Here is a 21,824-nt window from a genome sequence, read left to right on the forward strand (position 1 = left end):
GTTATCGGCCCATATTTCTTCGAGAATGAGGATGGAGCGCTGGAAACGATTTCCGGAGCTTCTTACAAAACAATGATTGAATACTTTTTGCGGCCAGTAGTGGAAAAGGATCCTTTTTTCATGGGAATATTTAAAAGACACCTTGTATGTTAATAAATCAGAGACTATTAGACAGCTGAAGCAGAATATTCGAGATGAAATACTGAGCCTTCAACCAGAAACAGTACGTGGTTTAATGGAAAACGCGTTAAAAGGAGCCAATCTCCGTATCGAGAAAAAGGGTGGACCTTGGTCTGATGTCATATTTCATGCATAATTTCCATAAATATATTTAATGTATAAAAAATTAATTAAAATAAATAATTATTACAAGCGTTATCAATGTTTAACATTAGTAGGTCTTATTTGGCCCACCCTGTAGAATGCCTCTCAGCCGCCTATCGACAAAATCGCTGAACACTGGTAGTTGGGTCCCATGTTCGAATCCCGCGAACGTGCTGGCTGCATGGACGTTTCTGTGCAGTATGTATACGAGCCATGTGTAACGTGTATACGAGTCAGTTTCCCTTAGAAAGTCCTCCACGAAAGCATCCCCCCTTAGGCCTATAACTCTCGGTGCTTTGCCGTAATTAAATAAACCAAACTAGTTAATTTGAAATGCTAACAGATTCGTATGTGTAACTATCACATGCGTACCTGTGTACCACCAACTTCAAAATAACTAAATTCAAACCTTCGATATCAAAACTGATCCTTTCTTTCTTATATACCTTCATCCTCAAGAACAGAGCAAATAGAACGACTAAACTACTTTTATAACCTTTTGTGTTGAAGAAAGTAACGAATGAAGTAATGAATAAATTCTCTGTCTTTCTTCTATTGACGTTAAAAGTTTCAGATTTCGATCAACTTTTCTAAGATTTTGTTTTTTCGATGGCTCGATGACTGCCATATAACACTTTTTACGCTAGTGGCGTATTTCGCATAAAAATATTTTCAAACTTAGTTTAGATACAAGTTCCAGTGGACATGACACCAGAATTTCTCCTCTCGTTGTACAGGTATCGGTGTCTCGCCTCTCTTACTGTACTACCAGAACCCTCGAAAGGATTTCCGATTTGCCAGTATTTAGAATGTCTCTATGCCGCAAAGATACTATACACATTTAAAGGCATATCGGTGCAGTAGTCAGCGCCGCTAATCATCATAAAGATCAGAGCGGCACTATCCGTTCACCACAAAACACACACAAAAATAAGATTTCATACGCAAAATGCCAATCCTCTTTCTAGATAATATTTCGGTCAACTTTCTTTTGAATGTGCTGTGACAGAATCTTGGAATTTTACACAATTTATGAGTTTAGAAAAGAAAATAATGCAGCCTTCACATCCAGTCTTATTATGGAAGTTATTTCTGGACATAAATTTTCAATGTATTTGTATTGCTCGGGAGGAATGCAAATACATTGAAAATTGAATGCAAGTACATTGGATTTCTTGTACAATAGGCGATCGACTGTGTCCAATTATAGCTTGAATACTAGATGCACTATCAGAGAGAATTAAGGATGGTAAAGAAAGTTCTTTTGCGAAGCATATGGCTTCTTTGATTGCAAAAAGTTCTGCTTGAAAAACTGAGTTGTTATTGCTTAAACGAATATTCCAGTTTTTAATACTTGAATTTTTTCGGAATGCGCAATATGCACTACCAACGCCTGCTTCAGATTTCGAACAATTAGTATATATGGTGAGTTCATATTTATTGAGTTCAAAGGTTCCCAATAGGGATTTTGTGTAAAAATATGTAGGATGTAGCTCTAAGTTGTGTTTAAGATATTCAAAATCTGTGGGTTGAAATACATTATTATTCATTATGCTTTGAATTCTTAGTTTTGATATTCTTACTTTATTTGCTTCTTTTATTAGAGATAAAGTAATTGGAGGGATGCCTGTTATTATTTGTAGCGCACTAGTTGGAGTAGTTCTATATGCTTTTGCTAGAGAGAGGAGGAAAGGTCTTTGGATTGAAAGTAAATGTTTTTGAGCCTGAGAATTCAAGGTTAAACCCCAGACGGAAGCACCATATAGTAGTATTTTTTCAATAACTGTTATGTACCAAATTTTTTCTAATTTTGAGGATATACCCCAAGTGCTGGCTGTTACAGATCGAAGAGAATTGTGAAGGGTTAAAGTTTTGTTTTTGAGATATTGAATATGGAAATGCCAGGATTGCCGAGTATCTAATACTATTCCCAGATATGTGATGCTCTTGTCAATTTTGATTTTTTCTTGAGAAATTTTGATTATTGGCTTTCTTAGGTTTTTTATGGAAGTACCTCTTTTTGGAATATATATTGCTTTACATTTCGTAGTAGAAATTTTAAGATGAAATTTATCTGTCCAGTTGCGGAAGATATTTAAAGAAAAGGTGGAGTTAATTTCTATTGATTTCCGGCTACTTGCGTTCACAATGAGAAGAAAATCATCTGCGTATGCTTGGATATGGGTATGATTAATATTGTCGTATAGTTTTAAAACTTCGTTTGCTATAAGATTCCAAAACGTAGGGCTTAAGCAAGATCCTTGAGGACAACCTTTTGATAATTTATAATTTATTACACCGGAATCTGAAGAATATTGTAGAGTTCTATTGCATAGGTAGTCTTTGATAATATGAAGGATATCCTGAGGGCATGATATTATTTCTAGAATTGTTATGATGTCTTTCCAGCGGATAGAATCGAAGGCTGCTTGAATATCTATCGAAATTATTATTGAATGAAGATTCTTTGATTCATTCATCTTTAAGACTTCTTGCATTTTTTGAAAAGCATGATCTGTTGATTTATTTGGTGTGAATCCATACTGATTTTCATGCATGATTTTCTTCATAAGCTGATTTTAATTGAAGTATACGTATGCGTTGAAATGGCGAATTTTGGTGAAATGTAACAACTGAATCACTGTATTTGAGAGAGCATATTTTTTAAAATTTCGACAAGTTTGTTTATATCTGTATGTTATATGTTAACTTAAAGAAAAGATATTACAAATTCGTTAAGCAGGGAGACTGAAAGTGAACATTTAAATCACAGAAAGTAGTTTTTCAAACTGTGGGAAATTTGTTAGGTATTTATTTACCAATTTTAATAATTTAATTATACTTTCAGCAAGATTTTGAGATGATGACAATAATTAAGACACAATAACACGCAGAAAAAATACTAATTCAGAAGTCAAACAACAAAAATCAGCGTTATATTTTCAAAATTTTGAAAGTTGCAAAATTTCAAAAAAAGAATTTTGAAAATATAACTCTGATTTTTGTTGTTTGACTTCTGAATTAGTATGGTGACAATAATTTAAAAAACAGACGTAGTTGAATATGAATGAGCATAGTTTCGAAAGTTGCAGAATATGAACTTTAATTTGGTATTTATTAATATTTCTTTTTATATCTTATTAATAACTTGATAACCTGGTATGTGCAAAAGAAAACGTGTATACGAGCCAGTTTCCCTTAGAAAGTCCTCCACGAAGGCATCCCTCCCTTCAGGCAGATAGCCCTCGTGTGCTTTGCCATAACTGAATAATCCAATCCTGTACAAAAGAAAGTTTATAATTTATACGGACTCCTTCATTGCACGGAAAGTATTTATTTACCATCAGATGAGCAGCTGCACCGCCTTTAAGACATTCAGCTTTTACGCTCAACTGATGGAATCATCTACCAACTGTGTTGTTATGTAAAATACAATAAAATTTTAGAATTTTGATAATTACATAATAAAAATAAAATATCAATAAATAAATATATAAATAATACAATAAATAATAAACATAAATAGATACAATAAATAAAAGTTAAAAATTTAGAATAAGATGTGATGTAGCCGTTCCTCAATAGACACTAATGCCGGCTAGCTTTAAAAGGATTTATTAACAGAGCACACAGGAACGGTTACAAACAAAAGAAATATACATAAAAAATGAAACATTGAGAATAACATAACATAGTAAGCTATCATCATGGCGGCTGGAGGTCGATTGACGTTTTTTCATATCGCCACGAGATGGCGTTTAAATAAAATAGTTCGGTTACAGTCCATGACATGAATAAAATAGTTCAATTACACTTAAATAGGTCTGTTACAAAGATAAATACAATGGTGTTATATATGAAGTCAAATAAAGTATCAGAATTTTGAGAATTATATAATAAAAATTGAAGAAATTAAATATATAAAAACATAATACCTAAAGAAATATGAAAGTAAATGAAACGTAAATAGATAAGTAAATACTTAAGAAGATCATTACAAATTTTGAAAATGAACAACATAATGTATAAGAATAGTAGAGGCTGAGAATGTAAGATATGTAAAGAGTAAAGTATTTCATTATGGAGAATGAAGAGCAGTAATTGAATAAAAGTTGATGAGAAATAGTATTTGAATGAATTAGGATGACCTGAATGAAAAGTTCGTGGAAATTCTTGATAGAGAGTCATTCTTGAGTAAAAGACTTGACTAAAAATCTTGAGTTGAGAATTTATTAATATATTAAGGAGATGGAGTTAGAAAATATCCTTAAATTCTTGATCGAGCTTGAGAGATCTTGAAGGTTTAAATAAAGATAGTCTTGAGTGAAAGCATTAAAATGAGGTAGTAGAAAGAATGGCTTATTAAGTAAGGTAAATGAACAAAGAATAATGATTTCAAGTTCCTTTAAGATTATCGATGTTTGCGGAGATATAATTTATTATATTATGAAGATTATTTCTGAGAATATTACTTTTTAATAACTGTTGAAACCATAACTGAGCAGAAGTTAAATTGTATGCTTTAAGGTGATAATCTTTAGTAATGTTGCAGTGAAAGAGATAATGATCTATTGTGCCTTCATTACCACAGGTACAGAGATTTGTATGCTGAAGTCCGAATCTATGAAGGTATTTTGGAAATGGACCATGAGCTGTTAGGAAAAATGTAATTGAACGGTTGGTAGATATTAATGATCTTGAAGGTTTTGATATGAAAGTAAAAGTTCTTCTGCCGGTAGTTGCTTCCGTCCAGGTTTGCTTCCATAAGTGCATTAATTCTGTTTCTAATTTTGTTTTTAGTAATGATATTGGATATGGAATTGAGTAATTTGGAAGGGAAGAATTGTTTGCAGCCCCTTTTGCTAGTTCGTCTGCGAGCTCGTTACTACTATTACCGATGTGTGCTTTAATCCATTTGAAATGTGGTCTATTATTGTTTTGAAATTGAGAAAGTAGAAAATGGATTTCTTGTACAATAGGCGATCGACTGTGTCCAATTATAGCTTGAATACTAGATGCACTATCAGAGAGAATTAAGGATGGTAAAGAAAGTTCTTTTGCGAAGCATATGGCTTCTTTGATTGCAAAAAGTTCTGCTTGAAAAACTGAGTTGTTATTGTTTAAACGAATATTCCAGTTTTTAATATTTGATTTCCGGCTACTTGCGTTCACAATGAGAAGAAAATCATTTGCGTATGCTTGGATATGGGTATGATTAATATTGTCGTATAGTTTTAAAACTTCGTTTGCTATAAGATTCCAAAACGTAGGGCTTAAGCAAGATCCTTGAGGGCAACCTTTTGATAATTTATAATTTATTACACCGGAATCTGAAGAATATTGTAGAGTTCTATTGCATAGGTAGTCTTTGATAATATGAAGGATATCCTGAGGGCATGATATTATTTCTAGAATTGTTATGATGTCTTTCCAGCGGATAGAATCGAAGGCTGCTTGAATATCTATCGAAATTATTATTGAATGAAGATTCTTTGATTCATTCATCTTTAAGACTTCTTGCATTTTTTGAAAAGCATGATCTGTTGATTTATTTGGTGTGAATCCATACTGATTTTCATGCATGATTTTATTCTTATTTAGATGATATAAAAGTCTTGAAAGGATTAGTTTTTCAAGGAGTTTGCCCAACGTGGGAAGAAGGCATATTGGTCTATAAGTAGAGGGTTTGTGGCTGGTTTATTTTTCTTGAGGAGCAAAACAACTTCTGCATTTTTTAATATATTAGGAAATGTTAAGTTATATCAGCAGGCGTTAATGAATGATATAATAATTTGTTGATAATTATAAAAAATAAGTTTTAAGATGATGTTGTCGATACCATCGGGACCTGGTGCTTTCCTGTTATTTAGTCTTTTGATGATATGTTCCAATTCATCGATCTTTGGAGGGATGATAACTGTTGGTGGATTAGGACGACGTGTAGAAGAACTGTTAGATGCTTCTGTATCTGTGTATGATTCGATCTATATTCATCTTGTGGGAATAGTTTTGATAAAATTTCTAACGCAGCTTGGGAAGAGGAAATTGATTCAGAGAAGCTGTACATTGATAATGAAGGAGGAGTGAAAATTTTATTGTGCGCTATTTTGAAGGCGGAGCCATAAATTTTGGAGGTAGAAGTGCAAAATGTTTTCCAACTATTAATTTTTGATATTCTGATATTTCTTTTATAATGCGCTCTTGCTTTTTGGAAAGCTATTTTATAGTGAGTTCACGGAAAGTATTAGAGACATGTTACTACTCCCCAGAATTCTGTAGTAGCTGAAGTTAAACTTAAATTTGAAGAACCGTGGATATGAGATTCTTTACCGCCGAGTTTCCGGGCATGTAGTTTTAAAACGTAATGAGCTGACTAAATCGCAATAGCTTATCGCTATGCAAAAGTCTCTGAGTACTAATAATAAAATAATTAATTTCTCCGTGATCGCACTGGTATAAATTATATATCCAGATATGCGTAGAGATATTAGCTATCCAATTAAACCTCTCCCTTTCCACCAAACCAACCACACGAGAGGACTTTCGGTTTGCTGCATATTTAGATTGCTGCCAAGCCGCACTGACACTATACATTTGCTGCCTTCTCCAAGATTCGAGCCCGGGCCCTTTGGCACGGCAATCAGAGACAGTAACCACTATACAGGTTGGGCGGCAATAAATATAGAGTTACAAAAGATTATTAGAAATCTGTTGAATGTGAAGTTATTTGTAATCTTTAAAAACTGTAACAATAGGGTTCATATTTGTAGCATCATGAACCAAAAATAATGTTTTACTTTCTTACAAATATGTATGATTGATTTTAATAGCTTTTTGTGCATACATTGACAAACGTCCATGCCTTCTCCGGGATTCGAACCCAGGCTCTTCGGTACAGTCAGCAACACTAGCCACAATGCAGGTTGGGTAGCTTACTCAGGTGTAAAAACTAATCATCAGTGCCGTTCATACCTGTGGAAACGGGTTTAAGCAGTAGCCAGTCAGTGAAGATATTGTTGCGCAGGTACGACTGCGCGGGCGACTCTGCGAAATCATAGACCGAAACTCAGTTCACGTGTTCGTTGTGAGTGGTCGGTTCTTAACCACGTTGGCACCCATTCCATGCCTGAAATGTCTCTTGATGAACCTCTCTAGAGCAAGAAATCTGCTTAGTAACCAGTGGACTGCTTCGTCTGACCAGGCCAGCCTTATCCTCTCAGAGCAAGGAGCTCTGCGGCTGAAGGTCCAGCAGACTTCCTAATTCGATTCCTAGAATGAGTTCATCCAGAACATATTCTCTGACTTCAACAAACGAAAGATAAGTGAAAATGACTCTACTTGAATATGTAGTTTTACTTAATCTTAATTTAAAAGTAAATTGTGCTCAAAGTAGCTCTCAAGTAAATTGTTCTCAAAAATTTTCTTTCAATCGTTGCCTCGATCAAGGATAATCTTATTTTAGCACTTTACAGAGCAAGACGTCCTTTAACTTAATTATTTTGTATTGTAAGAATATATTAAGTTTAAAAATGAGAACAAGATGTTCATTTTTAGTCTGAGAGACTGACTTCAGGAAACGTTAGCGTGTTTTCTCTTAAATGAATCAGCAAATTTGTTAATCTTTTAAAGAATTTTATTTAACATATATGATTTGAAATGGTTCTCAGAAAATTCACTTAAACTGATTGTAAATGCAAGTTTTTATGAAATGTGTGTTAAAACAAAGTATTTTTGTGATACTAATACATGTGTAAGAGTCCAGCTAATAGTAGAAATTAAGTTAAAAATAAAAACTAGTTTGAGAACGCATGAAGTTAAAATTAGGCTTCGTAATTGCCAGAATATATTCAGTTTAAAAATGAGAACGAGATATTCCGTTTTAGTCCAAGAAACAGAGCTAAAACTTTGGAGTGCTTCTAATTAAATGAAGCAAATTCGTTATTCTTTAAATGAATGAAATTTATTGAATGTAAACCATTTAAAATTGTTTACCGGAAATTCGATTAAAGTGATTGTAAATGTAAAAGGTTTTGTGGAACATGTGTTTAAGTATTTTTGCGATGCTAGTAAAAACAGAAATATGGTTGTATGTGTGAAAGAGTTAAAAGTCAAGTTAACAGAATTTAAGTTAAAAATAAAAGCTAGCTTCAGATTGAATGAAATTTAAAGTTAGTTTTTTGTAATTATCAAAATTAATTAAGTTTAAAAATGAGAACGATTTGTTCATCTGAGAGGCTGAGTTTAGGAAACTTTGGAGTGCTTCCAATTAAGTGAAGCAAATTCGTTACTCTTTATTTTATTATAAAAGAATTTTATTGAATGTAAACAATTTAAAATTGTTTTCAGGAAATTCAGTTAAAGTTATTGTAAACCTAAAAGTATTTTTGTAACTGCTTGTAAAACAGGAATGAGTGTGTATGTATGAAAGTCAAGCTAGTAGTAGATTTTACGTAAAAAACGAAAATTACTTTGAGAAAGCCATGACATTTTAAGGTAGGCTTACCAGCGAATGCTAAGTTAATTTTTCACTTAGCGCCTGAGGGCTGAGAATTGAATGTAGGGTGTATTTTTGAGGTGTGGTATGTGAAAATTCTAACATGCAGGTTGTTTGAAGCAGCAACTCTTTATATGAACACATGCTGTTCAGTAGAAAACAGTTTGCTTCAGCAAGACCTCGCAGGGGGGGGGAGATTTCAAAGTTGGAAAGAAAGTGGTGATTAAACCCATATGATGTCAAATGAAAGTACACTGAAACCTGTTTTTGTGCGGTCTTTGTTTGTGCGATTTTTTTATTTGTGCAATTTTTTGCCCGGTATATAAAAATTTCAGTCAAATTGGAACGTAATTGACGAAGTTACCAATTAAAAAAATAGTAAGTTTGATCGGCCATTTAGTTTGTTTCGACTTGCCATGGCATAGTGGTAAAGGGGGTCGCGGACTGCGATACCGAAGGTCCCGGTTTGGAATCCCGGAGAAGGCATGAGTGTAAAAATTCTGTTCCTTTATAGGAGGTAACGGTACCCACCTATTAGGTGCGTTATTATAATCTTTATTTAATAATTAAAATTTTTATTTTAAATTGTTAAAGTGAGTTTTTTTCCTATGTTGATATTCTTTACCGAACTTGCTACAAATGCCGATAGTTTAGGAATCTTTCTAAGAAAGGAGGCGCTCACGCATGCTAAGTAACTTCTAGATTTTCATCCTTAAAAACCCTACTTATCGCCACAAGTCATGTTTACATCCACCTGTTGCTTTGCCAACTGGCCAACTTTGCCAACAACACTGGGAGAAATTGAATCTATTCATTTTCTCATCCCCTCTACGCGCTTTTGAACAAGATGCGTGTGAAGGTATGAGACAGACCCCGGGTGTAACTTCACCCGTAGTTTGTAAAAAACAATGTATTAATTCATGAGGAATTTGGCAAAGCACAATTTCATGTCTACTTGCACAATTGGCACACAATTGTTATAAATGTTAGGAAATCAAATAACATTCTTATCTGTAATTAAAAATAATAAGAAATGTTACAAAATTTGTATAGGCGTTTGCCCGGAAGTACTATTAATTTCGTTTTGGCATTTTGCGTCGAAAACTTTAAATGTCCGTTTCACTTTTCAAATTGTTGCCACCCAATTTTATCGCCCTGTGTTATATTTAAAGAAATTAAATGATAAAGTATCTGCAGAAATGTATGTAAGTTTCTCGCATTGTGATAAAACGACTGTACCTAGAGCCATCCAATTCTAAATAACGTAATCTTCTCGAATATGGGCATCTGGAAGCCCTAATTTGGAATTTGTTTTATTATCGATTTCATATTTTGTATCACTTTAACGAATTTTTGATTAACAAACTCAACGATTTAAAAACGAGCAGTGGCAACACTATGCGAAAACAATATCTTCAACGCGCGAGACTTTGTATCGGAAATTCTAAAGATATGCTCTTTTTTTAATTATTTAGCGATATTACTGTTAAATTGAATTTTATGGTTTAAGTGCGAAAAACATGTTTAATAAATAAAGGTAACACATGAATCATTAAGAAAACGCCCCTTTGGGCGTAATATAAAATCTTAAAGGTTTCAGTTTTTATTATTTTATTGTTTTAATATATTGTAAATGTTGACTAAAACTGTTCCAATTGCTTGTGTAACTATGTGCTTTTATTTGTATTTAAAGAACTTTTAGCAGTAACTTTTGTCATCAGGTTATCAACACCTGTTAGATTTTATGTGCGGGACAGTTACGCTATATTTCATTTAATCCTCATCAGTAATTATTCGAATCATACACTATTTCGTAATAATCGATCAGTTTCGAAGGGGTTGGACTCCGAGTCCTCCAGTGCTAACACCACTTCTGAGATCTGAATTAATATTCTTCTGAATCTGATCTTCTGAGATCTAAAAATCAATATTTTATTGCATTTAAACTCCAGTGCTAACACAATACAAATTGGATGCAATTTCCTGTGTGTTTATTTTAGTCAAGAAAGTCAGCAGGGTGGCATCTTAAAATATATTGATTCCCAGTGGTGTTTTTTTATTACGGCAAAGCACTCTAGCGCTTTGCCGTAACTCTGGCTAAGGGAAGGGATGCTTTCGAGGAGGACTTTCTAAGGGAAACTGGCTCCGTATACACATTACAGATGGGGAAAACACGCATGCAGCAAGTCCGTTCGCCTAGAATCGAGTCTAGGTCGGAACTCCCAGTATTCAGCGACTTAACCGCTCGGCCACTGATAGACCTTGTTGACCCTCAACAAAAGCATAGTAGGGTGAGATAAATATCAAACAACTCGCAAATTTCTCTTTTGGGAAAATTAAAGAAGAGCAAAGCATTTGAGACTCTTGCATTGACAGTTCGTTTTTAACTTATCTAAAAGAATTATGTAAAAATTATATTATAGAAGGTTATTAAATACCTTCGACAGGCCACGAAGGCCAAAGTAATTGAATCGTACTTTTGAATTGCTTCGTTTGCAGTTTGATGGTGCTACGAATTTTTAAGAGCACATCCAAAAGCAAATTTAACAAACATCATAACTAAATTCAGTCCCATAATGACTAATGGGGTGTGCATCAAATCTTTAAATACACTATTAAGCTTATGAGTAAGTAATTGTGCTAGCACAATCACAAAGAATTACAAGCTATTGTGACAATGGATTCTTTATTAAGAAGAAAGGAATATACCTCAGCTCGAGAAGAACCAAATAAGTTGAAAACTCCAGAAATATTTAAAAGGAATTGAGAATTAAAATGTAATTCAGAATTGCAATTTTACTGTTATCTACAATATGTCTTCAAAAATGTTAACTGCCAAATCTTCGAAACTACAGGAAAAGAAATCGGATGCGGAAACCACATGGCTTTCTTATACAGAATATTAAATTATAAGCAGTTTTTTCTGCATTTCATTTAAACTTACTTCTTCGAGTTATACATTTTTTATAAAAAATATATGTTATTGGAATTTAGCAAATATTCTAGAAAATGCTAATCCATTGGAAAAAATCTTTTCCATGATAAAGTAAATTTTTAAAAACGTCAGAAAAAATAGCAGTTAAAATTAATAACAAAACAAGAAGAATAAATCTTCAATCATATCAATATTTTTAATGTACAGCATTTAGAAACAACTTAGTAAAATACATATGAAAATTAAATAATGTGCAAGAAACTAAAACTGGTAAATTTGAGAACGAACATCCTCAGAATGTTTGACAACTGAAGTCCTCCGGACAATGCAGTATGAATGTCCTCAGGATGTGAAATTGGTGAAGTCGTCAGGACATCCGAGAATCAACATCTTCAGGACATCCTCTCATATCCCAGGACATAGCGACTTAAATAAGACATCCTCAGGATGTTAAATTACGATGTCCTCAGGACATCTGAGAATCAACATACTCAGGACATCCTAATTATGTCCCGGGATATTTCGACTTAAATAGGACATCCTGAGGATGTTTTGTGTTACGGGGGTATATTTCTGATTCAATTAAATCGGTTTTAACTTCGCGGCGAGGCAGAAATACAAAAAAAAAAAAAAAAAAATTCTTTAGAAACTCAAAGATAGACAAAAACATAAAACGTCAATTCATTTAAAACAAAAAAAAATTTACAATTAAAATTAGAGTTCAGTTTCTACACAAAAACAAGCAATTCGGCCAGCAGGCAGATTTTCGGTGCAGAAAACTAAGTTTCCTTTTGGTCCCACTCGACAAAAAGACAGTGAAGGTGCAGAAAGATTTAATTCTGGTTGCAATTTGATTTAATTCTGGTTTAATTAATCTAATAGGTGCAGAAAGATTCTGCTAAGTTTCAAATGTAAACAAATATGGCTGCTATGTTAATCAAAAATCAGGCGTAGCTGCACTTAAACAATTTTTAAGTTGTTGATGATTCTACAACGATGGCATGCAGAGTACATAAAAGGCATAAAAACCTTAACCGAATGATAAGAACAGCATAACCATTTTCCATGATTAAGTAAATATTCGCGATTTACTATCATATAAGAATAAACGGAGCTCAGGGAGCCGAGTAACAGTGTACAACTACTCGTTTTTGAGTTATGCGAGATACATACATACAAACGAACGTACAGACGCCACGAAAAAAATTCTGATCTGAATCTATTTTGGATCAACTTTATAATTGGTTTGAGGAAAAAAAAGCCCTTTGTGTCTTTACGTAGAGATGTCACGCAAAAACATAGTTAAATTGCATTCGATAGCGGTCAAAATTGATATTTTCGTTGAAATATGATACCCGGAATTTTTTGTACTTCCTTTACTTCGTACAAGGAAGTAACATTCAGTGGCGGTTAGAATATTAAACAAAACATTGCTATATTGATAAATAATAGTAAATGGGAATCAGAGTTCTTTGAAAATTAAACTGAAGCAAATTTTCTATTTCTGTAATATTATTATTGTGAATTATTTAAACCAGCGGTTCTCAACCTTTCGACTAACAAGTACCATGTAAATAAATACTGAAAAACGTAAGTACCACCGCTACATTTTACAATGATTTTTTTCAGTTTCTCAACAGAAATATTAAAAATGAATATATTTTGCCATTTGCACAACCTATTGGCTGTTTGTATTAAATATGCATATATAAAAAATATATTAGGTTAAAAATGGGTTACAATTTTTACTATCAAAATTTAAGTTGTAATACTTTAATTCTAAAATTGAGTGCGAAATTTGGGTCCGTTTAAGGAAGACAAATTTCCTTGTGTCTGGTCTTACTTCACTTAGTTTTAACAGGATATTAGGATCCACTTTTAATTTTGTTTCGCATTTAATTTTTAAATATAACATGGATGAAAATCATTGTTCACACAAATAGGTTTGTGCAAAAAGGGAATAAAAAATTAATAGCTTTATTTGAATTGCCTTTAAAGTTATTTTTCGGTTCAGATAAAAGTTAACCAGTGCATTATTTTTGAAATCTTCAGTTAGAGTTCGATCACAGGAAACTTCTATCAATTTTTCTTTTTCTTCACGAGATTTTTGAATTTAATAGTTTAAAATACTTTTTTTTTTGCGTACCATCTATGTTTCTCTTGCGTACCACCGGTTAGAGCACCTGATTTAAACTATTAAAAATTTTGATTAATTAATGAATGCTGCCTTCTTTACTGGCAAATAAGGAAATAAATTAGAACTTATTTTGGTTTTAATAATCTTGATAGCTCAATAAATCTTGAAGTGTAAAATAAAAAAAATGGGAGAAGAAAAAATTTTAGAAGAAAAAAATTAGGTTTGGGAAGAAAAATGAAAAGGAAATTTAAAGTTATTTTCAATGGAAAAGATAAAAGTAAAGTTCTATTTGTGAAAAAAACAAAAGAAAAAAATTGAACTTGCGAAAAAAAATCTTAACTTTTGCAAAATAAATAAATTGTAAATTTAAAAACTCTTCTTACTTCCTTGTACGAAGTAAAAAGGAAGTGAAGGAAAAAAGGAAATTCCGGGTAATCGCGAAAATTTTCAGGCAGCATATTTCAACGAAAATATCCCATTTTGACCTCTTTCAAATGCAATTTAACGATGTATTTCCGTGATATCTGTATGTAAGGACAGAATAAAACACTCCAAAAAAATTATAAAACTGCTTTAAAACCTCCAAAAAAATTATAAAACTGCTTTAAAATGAATTCTGAAGAGAATTTTTCGTGTCGTCTCTACAAACGTATGTACGTATCTCGCATAACTCAAAATCGAGTAGCCTCAGAACGTTGAAATTTTGTATATAGGACTGCTATAACATGTAGATGTTCATCTCATATTTTGGTTGCAATCGGCCTCTCCAAACGTATATAAATATATTTATATATATGTCCACTCTGTTACCCGGCTCATTGATCTCAGTTTCTTTACTCTTATATGTTTGTAAATTGTACATTTTTTGCTTTAAAAATGATTGAATTATGTTGTTCTTATCTTCCGGTTAAGGTTTTTATGCCTTTAGTAAATCTGTATACAATATTTTTAGAATTATCAACAATTTTAAAATTGTTTAAGTGCCGCTAAGCCTAATAATGTTTTTGATGGCGGCTATTGCTCTTGTTTACATTTGAAACAGCAAGATAGCGGATTTGTTGCCAATGTAGAGAAACTTAGCTTCGCAACAACAAAGATAACGCCTTCATTTATTATTGCCAATTAAATCATACTTAATCCATTTTGGAATTTTTTCGAGGAAATAAGTGTTTAAGATTTACTTCGTAATTTTTAATACAGATATTTTGAGTTTTTATGTATGTTTGCCTTGTCGCGAAGTGAAAACTGAATTAATTGAATGAGAAATAGTCAATCGTCTGTGAAAAACTGTTTCTTTTTTGTTTTCTTTGCTTAATTTCTTTTATACATAGTTCTAGCTTTATTGTAGTATTTGAATAGAACATGTGGGAACGATTAGATAATTCTTTAAATGATATAAATTTTGTGCATTCTGAGTTATAATATGAACGAAATATAATACTGTTAAATAAACCTAGCGCCAGAGTGTCGCTATGGTAAACAAAGTGAATTTTAAAGAATGCATTTATTCTATTGTGGTTTATGCGCTGTCGGCGAAGTAGGTTTAATTCAATCTAATAAGTTTAAATGAAATGCAAGAAAAAATGCGCATAATTTAATATTCCGTACAAGGAAGTCATCACGTACAAGGAAGTACACATCAGATTTTTTTTAAAACAAAAAGCGAAGATAAAAAGTTAAACTTCAAAAACAACTTTAATTTTTGTCATTAAAGTAAAAATGTGAAAAGGAAAAAATATGTAAAATTTTAAAAATGAAAAGAATGTAAGAAATAAGTTTACTTATGAGTTTTAGATAACAAAAACACATTTACTTCGAATAAAACTGTATGTACGAACCGAAACTGCCACGGATATATCACAGATATATTTAGTTAGCACAGGTACAAACATATTACACTACGCTTTCTTCTATATCGCTCTCTTTCACTGTCTGAAGTGGCCCGACAGTTGATTCTTGTCTTTTGAGCTCAGAAACTTGAGCATGCAAACTTGTGGTAAAAAAGGTTTGTTAACCATTCCTTCAAAGACTCCTTTGAGAGGTCAAACTTGTCTGCAGACCACGACCTCTTCCATTAAGGATTTTTTTTCTTTTTTTTTTTTTTCTTTTTTTTAAATTTTCTCAAGTTTTCAACCTGCTTCCTCTTTGCATAAATAAGACGTTTGTACGCATCGTCTGCAGCTGTCAGTGATGCTACTTTGATATTAGGTTTGTAATTACTAGAAAGTCTTCTTGGTGCTTCAGAAGAGTCAAAACCATTCATCTGAACTCTCCAGGATGTCTGGGTTTGAATCATCAAAGGCCATATTAAAACCCCATTCATTCCCATCCCATGGTTCTGACTGCGAAGCGTCGCGTGTTGCAACGACAGCCGATGGATTTAGACGTTTTGGTATGCGGGGACTGTCTTGTGATATCCAAAGAAATACGATTTTCCAGGAACAGAGTCGTTAGGTAAAGGTACGCCGTCGTCTACAGAGCGGTAGATTTGAGCTGGAGTCGTCCGATGGGAGAATTCTGTTTTGGGACTTTGTCTTCTATTTTCTGATTCACGTATATTGAAAAGCGGAGGTGGAACTATCATTCCGCGAGCTACGTTCCGTCTCTTACCAGATGATGGATCGTGGCTAATTAGCCAATAGGTCTTCATTTCCGCTTTGCCCTGAAAATGAAATTTATTTTAAAGAAAATTTAATTTAAAGATAAAACACAAAGAATGCTACGAGAACTCGGAATGTAACGAACTAATAAATAAAATAGAATAAATTTTACATAAGAATTGAAAAAAAAAAAAAATCTGAAAGGTTTCGGATTTTAAATTACGTTGAAAGGGGCGTTTTTCTAATATTTTGTGTTACCTTTATTTATCATGTTCTTCGCACTTAAATCATAAAATTCAGTTCAACAGCAATATCGCAAAATAATTTTAAAATGAGCATATCTTTAGAATTTTCGATACACAGTCTCGCGCGTTGAAGATAAAAATGTTCTTTTTGTACAACGATGCCATTGCTCGCTTTGAAACCCTCGAGTTTGTTAATCAAAAATATTTTGTAAAAAAACGTTTTACAAAATATGAAGTCGATAATAAAACAAATTCCAAATTTGGACTTCCACATGCCCATATTCGTTGGAGGATTACGTTATTCAAAATTGGACGGCTCTAGGTAACGTTGTTTATCACAATGCGAGAAATGCATTATTTAATTTCTTTAAGTATAATACAGGGCTCTAATATTTCGTGGCAAGAATTTAAAAAGTGAAACAACGCTTTTAGTGAATCGACACAAAATGCCGAAAAGAAATTAATAATCCTTCTGTGCAAATTCTTCCTTTGGACTAATAATAAATCAGTTTCTATAATTGACTTGATTATCTTAGAACAGTAGACTGCGGTTCATATTATCGAGGTTAATGATATAATTCGGATGTTGTTATAGAATCGCCCAAGTCCTGCTCGTTAACACAGAAAATACTTCGTTTGTTGTGATCAACAGGTCGGTGACCGTGATCAAAGTGTGGAATATATTTTTTAAATTGAAATAAAATCGCTAAAAATATGAGCAAACAGATTATAAAATTTGTCAAGTGCCAGAAAAATGTCGCTTAGGAAGCGGTCAATCATTTAAGATTGGGCCAAAACAAAAAATCTGAGTTTGATATAGATTTTCAATTTGTTCTGCGATGTTTCTATCTGACTTTTTAAAGTATTTTAATCGGGCACGAGAAAGTTATGATAATGTCTGTTTTCTCGATTTCTGGAAAGCAAAAGAGTAAAATTACGTTTACAGCTAATACAGTAGTCAATTACAATTTCCGACGTAGCTTTCTTTAAAAATATGTTTCGTTCTGCATTGCACTGGAATGTAAACCAATTTAATTAGAATTCTACTAAAAACATCTAACTAAATACAAAATCTGTAACAATACACTTACGCCAAACTAAGATTGCATTTTCTGCCTAATTTTACATTGGCATGTTCTATTCAAGTGAGGAATGCTCTCTGAATATTAAGAGAACGTTTACTGTCACGGGATACGGAATCGGTCAAGTGATTTCAAGAAATATTATGCGCCGTTCATAAATAAACTTTTGCATTAAACTTTGAAAATACGATTAAATACATTATGAACGGTTCCGAAGCAAACTTCTGCATTTCCTAATTAAAATTCTTTGAAACTTCCTGTTTACATGTTTCTTGTTTAATCTAATTAAATTAGCTTATTTTAGTGCTATTTTGAAGCTCATTTTAATGTTAGTAAAATAGGGTGGACAAACATTACTGCATTGCAATTGCAATAATTTATTTTATTAAGAACTTTATTGGAATAGCAGACGATGCTTTATACAGTAAAAACTTAACAGCAAAGTACATTTTCTCAAGGTATACGAATTATGTAGTTAGTTATAAAAATTTCTTCAGAGGTTCATAAAATTTAACGAAAAAACTATCACAGACTTTGGGATGATTCGGCCGATTTCACTACACGAAGTCACGTTTGCACTACGCACAATGACCCACGATATGACTCAGAAAACTCCTGCTGAATTAATTTTAGGAAGAAAGTCTATAGACCTTTTTTTACTTCCTTGTACGAAGTAAAAAGGAAGTATTGTAATCGCGAAAAGTTTCAGGCAGCATATTTCAACGAAAATATCCATTTTGACCACTATCGAATGCAATTTAACGATGTTTTTGCGTGACATCTGTTCGTAAGGACAGAATAAAAGACTCTTTTCCTTCAAAAAAATTATAAAACTGCTTTAAAATGAATTCTGAAGAGAATTTTTCGTGGCGTCTCTACAAACGTATGTACGTATCTCGCATAACTCAAAAATGAGTAGCCTCAGAAAGTTGAAATTTTGTATATAGGACTGCTATAACATGTAGATGTGCACCTCGTATTTTGGTTGCAATCGGCCGCACCAAACGTATATAAATATATTTATATATATATATATCCACTCTATTACCTGGCTCAGTGATCTCAGTTTCTTTACTCTTATATGTTTGTAAATTGTACATTTTTTGATTTAAAAATGATTGAATTATGTTGTTTTTATCTTCCGGTTAAGGATTTTATGCCTTTAGTAAATTTGTGTGCAATATTTTTAGAATTATGAGCAATTTTAAAGTTGTTTAATTGCCGGTAAGCCTGTTTTTAATGGCTGCCATTGATGTTTATATTTGAAACGGGAGACTAGTGGATTTGTTGCCAATCTAGAGAAACTTAGTTTCGCAACAACAAAGATAGCGCATTCATTTATTATTGCCAATTAAATCATGCTTAATTCTTTCTGGAATTTTTTCGAGGAAATAAGCGTTTGAGATTTACTTCGTAATTTTTAATATAGATATTTTGAGTTTTTATGTATTTTTGCCTTCTCGCGAAGTGAGAACTGAATTAATTAAATGAGAAATATTCAATCGTCTGTGGAAAACTGTTTTTTTTTTGTTTTGTTTGCTTAATTTCTTTTATACATAGTTCTAGCTTTATTATAGTATTTGAATAGAACATGTGGCAACGATTAGATAATTCTTTAAATGATATACATTATGTGCATTCTGAGTTATAATATGAATGAAATATAATTCTGTTAAGTAAACCTAGCGCCAGAGTGTCGCTATGGTAAACAAAGTGAATTTTAAAGAATGCATTTGTTCTATTGTGGTTTATGCGCTGTCGGCGAAGTAGGTTTAATTCAATCTAATAAGTTTAAATAAAATACGTATAATTTAATATTCCGTACAAGGAAGTCATGTGGTGTACACATCAGATTTCTTATATCATAAAAACTTAAAACAATTTTCATTAAAAATTGTAAAATACAAAAAAAAAAAAAAAAAAAAAAAAAAAAACGTAAAATACCAAAATGCAATTAAAAAAACGGTTTGAAAAAACAATTTTTACAATTAAAATTATAGTAGCTAAGCAAAAATAAGCCACCACACATGAAGATAAATTTTTCGTTGCACAAAACTGAAAGTTTACTTTGGTCCCAGCTGGAAGAAAGGCACCCAATTTGGTGTGCAAACTGACTTAACTAACTATTCTACTAAGAGTTTCAAATGTAAACAAATGGTCGCTTTATTAGTTCTCCAAGTTTTAGTTTGTTGATAATTCTACAACAATTGCGTTCAGATTAACTAAAGGCATAAAAACCTTAACTTGAAGTTATTCATTTTTAAAACAAAAAATGCGATACACTATTTTTCGTGCAAAAGTGTGCCTGCTCCCGAGTTTCACATGTCAGATATCAAAAATGAATCCATTAAATCTTCTGATTTCGTAGGAAGTAAGTAAAAGTACAATTATGATAAAAGGGGAAGGGAAGGAAATTTTAAAATTGAGACAGAACGTAGTAAAAAGTAAGTATCGTATTAGCAAAAAATTTCAGGCATCATATTTCAACGCAAATATCCATTTTCACCGCTATCGAATCCAATTTAACGATGTTTCTGCGTGACATCTGTACGTAAGGAGTCTCCCCCCAAAATTTAAAAACTTATTTAAAATGAGTTCTGAAGAGAATTTTTCGTTGCGTCTGTGCGAACGTATGTACGTACGTATCTCGCATAACTCAGAAACGAGTAGCCTCAGAACGTTAAAATTTTGTATATAGGACTGCTATAAAATGTAGATGTACACCTCGTATTTTGGTTGCAATCGGCTGCACCAAAAGTATATAAATATATGTATATATATATATCCACTCTGTTACTCGGCTCAGTGATCTCGGTTTCTTTATTCTTACATGTTTGTAAATTGTGCATTTTTTGCTTTAAAATATCGCTGTTGTTTTAAAAACAGATGTTCGATTTAAAAAATCGTTGTCGCAAAAACTGTTTTAAAATTTTTTGCTTTAGTAAATCTGTATACAATATTTTTAGAATTATCAACAATTTAAAAGGTGTTTAAGTGTCGCTAAGCCTAATAATTTTTTTCATGGCGGCCATTGCTTGTTTACATTTGAAAGAGCAGAATAGTAGATTTGTTGCCAATCTAGAGAAAGTAAGCTTTGCAATAACGCCTTCTTTTACTATTGCGAATTAAATCATGTTCATTCTGGAAATCATGAAATCATTCATGAAATCATTCTGGAATTTATTCGAGGAAATAAGTGTTTAAGATTTACTTCAGAATTTTCAATACAGGCATCTTGAGTTTTAATGTATTTTTGCCTTGTCGCGAAGTGAGAACTGAATTAATTGAATAAGAAATACTCGATCGTCTGTGAAAAGTTGTTTCTTTTTTGTTGTTGTTCTTTGCTTAATTTCTTTTATACATCGTTTTAGATTTATTATAGTATTTGAATGGGGCAACGATTAGATAATTCTTAAGATGATATAAATTTTGTGTATTCTGAGTTAAAAAATGAAAGAAATGTAACGCTGTTAAGTGAACCTACGGCCAGAGTGTCGCTATGGTAAACAAATATAGTGAATTTTAAAGAGTGCATTTATTCTGTTGTGGTTCACGCGATATCGACAAAGTAGATTTAATTCAATCCAATAATTTTAAATGAAATGCAAGAAAAAATGGGTATAATTTAATATTCTGTACAGGGAAGTCATGTGATGTCACAACAGATATTTTTATTTAATACATTAAGTGTCAAAATTTATCGTTTAATCTTAGAAAATCGTTTCAATATTAGGTATCATAAATATTGAATCAATTAAAATAATTACTGTGTAATCGACATATTATACATACAACAATTAGAACAAAACAATTAGAAGTTAAAAAAAGCTTTTTGTGTAGTTTTTAACCGTTTATGAGACATATTAGATCTTCCGCGTGATGTTTATTATATCATCTGGCCCACCAGCGGCCGAGCGGTAAAGTCGCTGAACACTGGTAGTTCGGTTCGAGTTTCGAGCCCCGCGAACGGGCTGGCTGCATGGGTGTTTTCGTGGTTTTCCTCATGT

At 32.4% G+C, this 21,824-nt stretch overlaps 1 protein-coding gene across 7 annotated transcripts in view; it reads right to left on the reverse strand.

The window, feature by feature from the left end:
* Positions 1-3,349: 3,349 nt before the first annotated feature.
* The window catches only part of LOC146997012 (transcription factor unc-3-like), a 98,782-nt gene continuing 80,307 nt past the window's right edge, over positions 3,350-21,824 (reverse strand). For 6 of the 7 annotated variants that reach the window (XR_015041067.1, XR_015041066.1, XR_015041064.1 and 3 more), the window contains exon 3: positions 15,666-16,552. Coding sequence is in view for 2 of the 7 variants with exons in the window: in XM_085816438.1 (XP_085672564.1) it covers positions 16,537-16,552 (16 nt within the window). In the remaining 5 variants the exon portion in view is untranslated. Of the gene's footprint in view, positions 3,603-15,665; positions 16,553-21,824 lie in introns of those variants that run through there. The other variant, XM_085816437.1, reaches the window with a different exon arrangement.

This window comes from Stegodyphus dumicola, chromosome 5 (genome assembly GCF_044657685.1).
Source record: "Stegodyphus dumicola isolate Sdum_Otavi_A_Nest chromosome 5, ASM4465768v1".
Lineage (NCBI taxonomy): Eukaryota > Metazoa > Arthropoda > Arachnida > Araneae > Eresidae > Stegodyphus > Stegodyphus dumicola.